The 9726-nt window shown below is 32.7% G+C and overlaps 1 protein-coding gene across 1 annotated transcript in view; it reads left to right on the top strand.

Moving 5' to 3' along the window:
* LOC106877699 (neurexin-4) overlaps nt 1–9726 on the top strand; it is a 424377-nt gene that overhangs the window by 66069 nt on the left and 348582 nt on the right. The window contains exon 2 of the mRNA XM_052966322.1: nt 3078–3218. Coding sequence (XP_052822282.1) covers nt 3078–3218 — 141 coding nt within the window. The remainder of the gene's footprint in view (nt 1–3077; nt 3219–9726) is intronic.

Here is a 9726-nt window from a genome sequence, read left to right as displayed (position 1 = left end):
TATATATATATATATATATATATATATATATATATATTTATATATATTCTCCTGTGGAATTTCCATAAGACTTGCTAGTATATGTAAATACGCAGTGAAGTTTATTATATTACATTTTGGTTTCATAATCTCCTGGCATTTTCATTTGCTAAATCTTGCTTTTTCTTGAGTCAGCAATAGCAACTTTCTGAATGTTTTGTATTTCTCTTAGCCTCCAGCCCTCCTTAATTATTTTAGTAGAAACACAGTTCCTTGTACATCTCCTATTTATCACTTTGTTCTTTAACTTTGCAAGTTCTGTCAGTTGGGTTGAACAACTAAGATTATACTCAATTTATCAGCCTGAAACAGCTATTCTTGCTCTCTCAGTTCTCTAAGCAATTTTGCAGAATGCAGTGTTCTTAAGTTCTCACTGGCACTATACTACTATGCTCCATAGCTTGGTTTGCCATGGTGTAGTTAAAAAATTTGCTTCCCAACCATATTGTTTCAGGTTCGATTCCTCTGCCTGTGCCTTGTGTACATATCTTCTGCTGTAGCTCCAGGTTGACCAAGAAAACCTTGTGAATGGTTTGGGGAGATGAAAACTGAAAGAAGCCCATCACGTGTGTGTTTCCTTGCATTGACATTTTGTGGTCATTATAAATGAGTTACTGCCATACAAGTAGTGTCCTCTTCCAATCTCTTGTGAAAATATGTTTGGTATGGTAAAAATGTGTCTGACCATCAGGAAACAGGTGAGGGTAGGTGACAGAGAGGGCATCTGGTCATAGAAAATCTGCTTCAATGAATTCTGTTTGACCCATGCAAGTATGGAAAAGCAATGGTGAAGATGATATAAGGATGTAGTTAAAATGCTTTGCACTTGTAGCCATAATCACAGAGGTAAAATCTCCCTCTGCTATTGCCATATGCTTGTATTTCCACTGTTGTTATGATGATACCTGTGTGCTAGAGAACAAATAACTCAAAATGGTTACAAATTGTTTGCAGGATTATGAGTTTTTGATGTCCAACAATAGATGGTGGTGAGACTATTGTATCACAAAGTGACAATGACCATTGTCAGTGCTACTCAGTAAAAAGGATCTTCGTGCAGAATGCAGATTTGTCTTAGATCATCTCACTAAAATTTTTACAATAATTCCATAACTGAAGTAACCATAATTATAAGAATAATAATAATAATGGCTTCTGATTTAGGCACAAAGCCAGCGACTTTTGAGAGAAGGAAATTTGTCAGTGTCATCAACTCCACTGTTTGATTAGTAGTTTATTTTATTGACTGTAGAGGGATGAAAGGCAAAGTTGACCATCAGCTATTTTTCCTAATGTTCTTTCAATTTTTGCCAGTTCACTGCCATAATAGTAATTATAATACAGCAAAAATGAAACAATCTCATATATTGTGAGTGTAGCAAGCTGGCCCAAAAGCACTGCAAATGGAAGCACGATAACATGGCTAAGTTCATCCACTGGATGCTACATGAAAAATACGGCCTGGACAGAGCACAGAAATTGGTATGAACACGAACCAGAAGGAGTCACCAAGAACAAGGAATATAAGATACTGTGGGATTTACAATACATTGTGACTCCCAAATCAGTGCTTGAAGACCAGATATTGTTATGGTAGATAAATGAAAAAAAGGAAACCAAGATTGCAATACCTGGAGATGCACGCATAAGTGAAAAAGAACTAGAAAAGATTGAAAAGTACAGACTACTAAAAGATGAAATTGCAAGAATATGGACTATGAGGAGAGTGTCTGTCATTCCAGTAGTTGTAGGGGCTCTTGGAGCACTAACAAGCAAGTATCAAAGCTTATAATGTGCAGAAGGAGACCTCTGACAGCAGACTGCTGTCTGCTCTCGCGTGAATCTACCAGAGCAAACAAGACAGAGCACTCCGAGAAGTAAAACAATAATATTGATTTCAAATATTGACACAAGGCCAGCAATTTTGGGGGAGGAGGTAAGTTGATTACAGCAACCCCAGTGCTCTACTGTTATTTATTTTATTTACACTGAAAGGAATGAGAGGCAAAGTTGACCTTGGTGAAATTTGAACTCAGAATGTAAGGATAGATGAAATGCTGCTAAGAATTTTGCCCAGTGTGCTAACAATTCTGCCCACTTTCCACCTTAGTAATAGTAATAATCATAATTCTTTCTACTCTAGACACAAAGCCTGGAATTTGGGGGTGATAAAATAAGTGCCAGTTTAGGGAGTGAGTGCTCAACTGGTGCTTCACCTTCAAAAGGACAAGGCAAAATTGACATCTGGAATTTGAACTCACAAGGTAAAGATAGAAGAAATGCCACTAAGCACTTTTTTCCTGCATGGTAATGATGCTAATAGTTAATAATAGTTATGACTGGCTAGATAATAATAGTAGAGCATGGACTACCTGGAAGTACTGGTAATCTATAACACATGAGTAAACAGTAGCCTATCAGATATTTCTGTTTCACATATCAAGATCAGGAGCTATCTTTTGAGACATTTTTGGTGGGTTGATAATAAATTTGGTATAAATGTCATAATTTAATCTCTTTTAGTAATTATTATTTATATGTCCTCATCCTAGTGTATTGAGTTTTAGTTACTACAAAATGTTTGAATGGATAAGTCTTCAAATTGCTGTTCTCTAACCACAAACTTAGGGTTGAGTCTACATAATTGTATTGATCCTTGTATTCTACTTGTAAATATTTTAATAATCTTGGATAAATAGAAAGAATAAAACAATTTGATCCCAAGACTTAAAGAATATAACATTGGTACAAGGTAGCAACATTTACGAATAGTAAATTGACATTTCTACTTGCATATGTTTGAAATCTGATTCAGTGACTCAGCTTTGTGAATTATAAACCTTATTCAACACAACTTACCAGAATTATAATTTTCAAAGTCAAACTGTATTACAATATCCACAAGTCTTGTAAATTATCTCACACTGAGATCCGTTTCCAAATTGCATCTAGATATCTAGATCTGTATTAAAGAATATAGACTGAGTTACATCATAGTTCTGATGGATTTCTTCATTATATTTTATCTTATATTTCAGGACCAGTATTTCATGATGATGATTGTATGGAACCAATTCCACTTGGAATGGAAAGTGGAGGAATACCTGATAGCAGCATCTGGGCATCAACATCAGGGACAAAACGATCCCCTGAAATGGCTCGATTAGGCCATGCTTCTGGTAAGTACAGCCCAATTACTTTCTGTAGTGTTTTTCCCCATCAATATAATATTAAATCAAAATCACAAATTTTATTCATTTAAAACACATTGTTTCCATTTTGTGATTCAAAGATTAGTTTAAATTCTTGAATTCCTGTAGTGCTTTCTCTATATAAATTTCCTAAACCCGTTCGAAACTAGATAAAATGCAGTTAGTATCATATAAAATTATGAAAATATAATTATTGCATGAATTAGGATGAAACTTGTGATATGGCACAATGTCCCTTGGTGTACATTGTGAATGTGGTTTTTAACTTTTGTTGATTTTTACCTGTAATGTTACTTCTACATGAACAGTAAACTGAATACAGCTAAGTTGATAACATATAGATAGTTCTACATGTATTTACAAGTCATTAGTTCCTGGACATCATTTTTTTGTCCTAGAGCTGAATTTGTGTACTGATAGTATTTGTAACTTGGAAGCTGCACAACTTCCATTAGAAAAAGCATTCCAAGATACATCAGAAACTTTTAATGAATAAAATTGTCAATATTATTCTGTAATCAGAGGTACTGTGTGTTAATAATATATTAATAACAAATTATTTAGCAACCCTTTACATTAAAATTAGATATTTATAACTGTTATACATATATAGTGAATCATATTTACTATATATGTATGGCAGTCTGCTACTTCATTGATCCCTATTTCTTGCATCACTAAACTTCACAACATAAAAGAATGCAATGTAAACACACACACACACAAACACACACACACACACACACACACACACACATATACAGGACTACCATTAAATACTAGACAAAATAAGTGATCATTTAAGGCACTAAAATTTGAGGGTACCATGTAAACTCTGAACAACTTCCAAAAAATTTCTTAATCCAACTTAAAGCATGAAACCTAAGTAGTAAAGAGAGAAGGTAAGGTTACTCCTGGAATAGAGGGCTGAGATAGGTTAGTGGATTACACAGGAGGGCCATGTCGCTTAATTTAGCAGGAAGCTTTTCAGTTTTGCTAGAAAACAGATTTATAATTAGCTTGTTTGCAAGTTAATTATAATTTTACAGCATTTTTTTTTTTTCCATTTGGTCTGAAAGTGGGTGATTTCTGTAGAAAGTAAATTGTAGGACTAGGAGAATGGGATGCAAATTGTACAGCTGGCCTTGGTGGCCAAATATCCAAGTGATGGCCCTGCATGTATGTGTGTGTGTCACAACATGGCTGTAGTCTAATAACTAAAACGAGTAAAAGATAAAAGAAAAGGTATGTATATATATATATATACATATATATATACATATATATATATATACATATATATATATATATATATATATATATATATATAAAAAACGTGTGTGAATTTTGTAAATAGAAACTGTTCAAAGCTTTTCTTTTTGTGTGTGTGTGTGTATGAACTCATTTGATGTCCATTTTCCCTGCTCGTATGGATTGGACAGTTTGACATAACCCAACAAGCTGGAGGGTTGTATTGAGCTTCCATATCTGCTTTGATGTGGTTTCTATGATTGGATGCCCTTCCTAATAACACCCTTTAACTGAGTGCTTTTTTTCTTGACACTTGCATTTTTGAAGATAGACAAAGGTGGGGAGAGCATTGACAGCATATGGGAGAGTGTTGAGCAAACAGCAGATACAAGATGTTGGAGATGAAGTAAGGCAGTTCTATGATATAGTTCAGAGGAGAGGGAGAGATACCTAGAGACACATAAAGAAGTGAGCAGTGAAAAATGAAGTGGTAAGGGATGATATAGAAAATGAGAGATGGATGTTAAAGGAATTGGTTCCTGGGAGAGAAGGAGCTAGCCTGTAGCAAAAAAGGAGGAGAAATATGTGAATATTCTGCTGTCATGTGATTACAACAGCTGAATTGTGTCATTCATTAGAGGAGAGATGGAGGGATGTTTGTTAGGAAGATGAAAGGTAGAAAAAGCTTGACAGGGATAGATTAGGGTCTGGTGTGTGCACAGACATAAACCTAATACTTTTAGTGAACCACTTTTACTTTGGTGTTTGGGTCTTATCAAGCACAGTGAATTACCAATCATTTCAGTCCTTTCTTATCTCTACTGTGAGATTCAACATCTTGAGATCAGCCTTCACTACTTCATTCCATGTCTTTCTGAGTCTCCCTCTTCCATTAGTACTTCTTTAAACAATCTGCCTTTCACTTAAAGGGAGAGATCTTTTGTTACCAACAGAGATAACTCCTTGAACTTTTTCCATCCTTCATTTATACTAGCAACTATCAGCACATCCTCTTCCACTGCTGATTAGGTTACCAAGGTGACAGAAACTATCAACTACCTCTAGGGAACCTCTTTGGCATTTGGGAGAATGTTTTTATCGTGTGTACTTAGTATTTATTACTCTGGTACATGTGCAGCAAGCAGTCTACTTTCTCTGTTAGCCTTCCTGTGATTCCATTGCACCTCCACGCCTCTTATGTATCCATAGCACATACACATTTATTTATTCGCGCGCGCGTGTGTGTGTGTGTGTGTGTGTGTGTGTGTGTCATTTGTTTTGTTGTATATATTTATATGCTATTTAAGGGTGCCATTTGAAGTTATTTTGTGAAAAAGATCTGAAGCTAATAAAAATACATATTAACTATATACCTTTTTCTTTCTAAAGGAAAACATTAATCAGTATATATTTACATATACATGCACATACATAAAACTATTAAAAGAAAAGTTGTAAGTAATGACAAATTCTCTTGCAGAAATCAACCACATGGCATGAATGTTTTGTGTGTATTTTAATATAAACACAATCATACTTATTGATTATTAAATAACAGGTGTATTGTTCACCACCATCACCCAGCAATATGGTTCAGGGCACATATATGTGCATGTTTAAGATACATGATCTTAATGTCACTTGGAAAATTCTCTTTAACTGTAATGTTATTTTATAACTAGTGTTATGTTTTTGTTCAGTAACTAAAAGGAAATCTTATTTGTCACATTTATGTTTCTTCTGCTTCACTGCAGTATTGATTTCTCAGAAGATCAACAACAAATTTTACCCAGCATTCTCTATTGTCTACTACATATTCCTGAAGGAAATGAATTTAGATATTTTTTTCCCTTTTTTATGAGAATTGCAAATTATTTACATATATCATATGTACATACATACATATGTACGAACATATGTATGTATGTATGTATGTATATATATATATATATATATATATATGTATTTGTAATATAAAATAATGTCTCTAACCACAAATAAAAATTTCAAAAACTCTTTGTTATATCTCTGTAGTTTCTGAACATAGTGAAAGCATCATATTTTCTTGTGAATGGCTCTCAGCCAAAATCTTGAAATATAACAGCATCAAAGTTCTTGTTTTGGTGAGACAACATAAGTTCTGTGGGTTTTTATAGCATTGAGAAATGTTAAAACAATTGCTGTGAAGCTTTTGACATTTCCTATTAACATTTTATCTAAGAATTCAAGAAAAAAAGTGGGTATATTTCTTTCTTTTTTTTTAAACTTCAAACTCTGATATACATCTAATGAAGTTTTCGTACAATCACCATGACTTCTACGTTTTCTAAGATATAATAACTGTAGTGTTAATTTGCTTTATTTGGAAATTTGTCATTTGATATTAAAATTTCAAATCTTTTTCTATGTGTATTTCTTTGTTTTCTCTTCACCTGATCTTCAATAATATATCTCTTTAAAATATTTCACTATAAAAACAACAGATTCTTCTGTTAGAATTAATTGATAAATACAAAAAGATAAAAACAATTAAAGCTATTAAAGTTTATATATTTCAGTCTCTGCTAAAGCATTAAGACTTATCTAGTATATTATAGAAAATCAGTAATTGCAGTGATCATTAAATCCTGATTTATGTCAGCTTATACTTACAAAAACACAATTTCCTCTTCAATTTTGCCTTCCTTTATGATCTTGCTTTTTAATAAAAAAGGACAATGTTTCTCTTATCGCTGCTCATGCATTGCCTCTATTGAATGTTTTAAGCATGTTGAAATCACTTGATGTGTGGAACAACAATGTATTCTCCAAGCTGACATGTTACTACGTAGATTAGGTGGTTTTTTACCTTTCTTTTTTCTTTTGCCTATGGACCCCTTTGATTACTACTTTATTCTCGTGGACCCCCAAAGTCATTTGATGTTTAAAACCTAGTTTTATAGATACTTCTTTCAAAATACCTGTTTTGTTTTTCACTCATTCACTTGTGTAGATTTGCCATAGAACTCTCTGAGAGAACATGTTTCAGTAGCTAGAAACATGTTGAACTATATAAAACATTAAAGAAACCTAGCTGTTTCTTGCAATAAATACACCTAAAACAAATTTTTCATGGGCTACTGAAATACTTGCTTGCATGGACCCCCCAAAAATCTTATGCGAACTCTCAGGGGTCATATGGACCCTAGTTGAGAACCACTGATGTAGATTGTAATCCCAATATTCTTCATGTCAGTTTACAATTAATCAAAATTATTATCAATCAGATATATTCTCTAGCCAGGGAAATACCGTAAAGACCGCAAAAATAAAAATAGACTTTGATGGGTGCGTAAATTACATGAGTAAAATTCGTTTCCAGAATCTTTTTTGTTGAAAATAGATGTACAAAACGTAAACATTCATACCAGAAGTTGACTCATTTAATGTCAGAACAGGTTTTACTGAAAAATAATGACTTAAATATAATGAAGTTGACTTTTATTTATGCTGGACGGTATGATGCTTACTTTTTCTGTATAAATTTACTAAAGCCATTAAATGGTTAACTAATTTTTGAAGTCTGACATTCATGCTGGTAAACACACTCTGGGCCATATTTTACATTGCTTGGAGTTTCTACCTATCGCAATAGAGCACCACTGACATACATAGTGATATGGATATTCCTGACTGAAAAAATGTAATGATATGGATAATCTTGATTGTATGTTTTTATTTTTGTCTGTTTATTACTAAGCACAGTTTTTAAGTTTGTCATACTGTTTATGCCAATTTCAAACATGGGCTTTATTAACATTAAAATGCCTTCTGGCAGCTCTGTTGCCATGTTCAAATGCATATCCAACATATTTAATTTCTCCTTCACAGTAAACGATTCATAAGTTCTGCCCATACTGACAATAACGGTAATGACAAATATTTAAGTTTTGCTTGACATTTTGTAAGTGTGAAAGGGATTAATATTTCAATACTCTGTATCAAAGGTTCTGACAAGAATAGGCAGAAAAGAATTCTATATACATAATCAGTTGGATCAGTCACTTTCCTTTGTCAGTTGAGTAAACTGTCATCCAAGCTGATGTTTATTGGTAATTAAACTTAATTTGCAACAACTTTTCCTGTGATTGTGATTTGAGAAAACATACTGTGGTATGCTAAAGATAGGAAATAATCTCTTGTGAGCAAGAAATGTAAAATAAAGTTTATTATAAACATCACAAACACTTTGTAATTTAATAGCTTTCAATGTGATCCCTGATAAACAGAAATTATTTTAATTTCATGCAAATTTAATAAAATCTAATCATAAGCGAACTTATGCTAAATACATCTAAATTGAAAACCTTTTTCCTCTGGCTATATTGACAATTCTGAAAACTTATGGGCGTGAATTTTACAGGAGTAGAAACTTTTTTTTAACAAATTTTATCTTGAAAATCTTCTGTGTAAATTAAACACGTGTGCAAATTACATGGGTTTTTATGGTAGTATAGCAATAATATTATAGTTTGTTGCATATAAAAATGGAGATAAAGATTCATCAGTTAAAAGGGTCATTATTTATGTTGAACTATTATTGACAGTCTAAAGAGCTACTAGTTAATGTAGTTTGGGTATATACATGTTTCAAGAGTGAAGCTGTCAGATAATGATGATAAAAATATGATAATATGATAGAAATATGATAATAATGGTGATAGAAATATTTTTATCATCACAGTGACGATATAACTCTATGATGACTATTCAAATGAGCATGGTAGATATGGTTGTGACCAGATTAATGTCGGCATTTGACTCTAGTGTAAAGCAAATATTTTATCCTGACATTATCATCATCATCAACATCATTTTAATGTTCACTTTTCCATACTCACATACGTCGGATGGACTATTTGTTGAGGCAGGTTTTCTACAGTCAGAAATCCTTCTTGCTGCCAACCTTCACTAGCTTGTATGGAAGGTAACAGTTCTCTGTGACCAGACATGTTTTTCATTGGAGACTAGCAATGAAGGATACCACCTGCTATCACACAATGTCATAGCAAGGAGACAATAACAAAAAGACACACTCACACACACATATATACATACACACGCATATATACATACACACACATATGTATATCTACATATATATATGTAGATATATATATAAATATATATAATATATATATATATATATATGTAGATATATATATAAATATATATAATATATATA

The sequence above is a fragment of the Octopus bimaculoides genome, chromosome 3 (genome assembly GCF_001194135.2).
Source record: "Octopus bimaculoides isolate UCB-OBI-ISO-001 chromosome 3, ASM119413v2, whole genome shotgun sequence".
NCBI classification, from domain to species: domain Eukaryota; kingdom Metazoa; phylum Mollusca; class Cephalopoda; order Octopoda; family Octopodidae; genus Octopus; species Octopus bimaculoides.
Note: the sequence above shows the minus strand (reverse complement) of the source record. Positions and strands in the feature narration are given on the sequence as shown.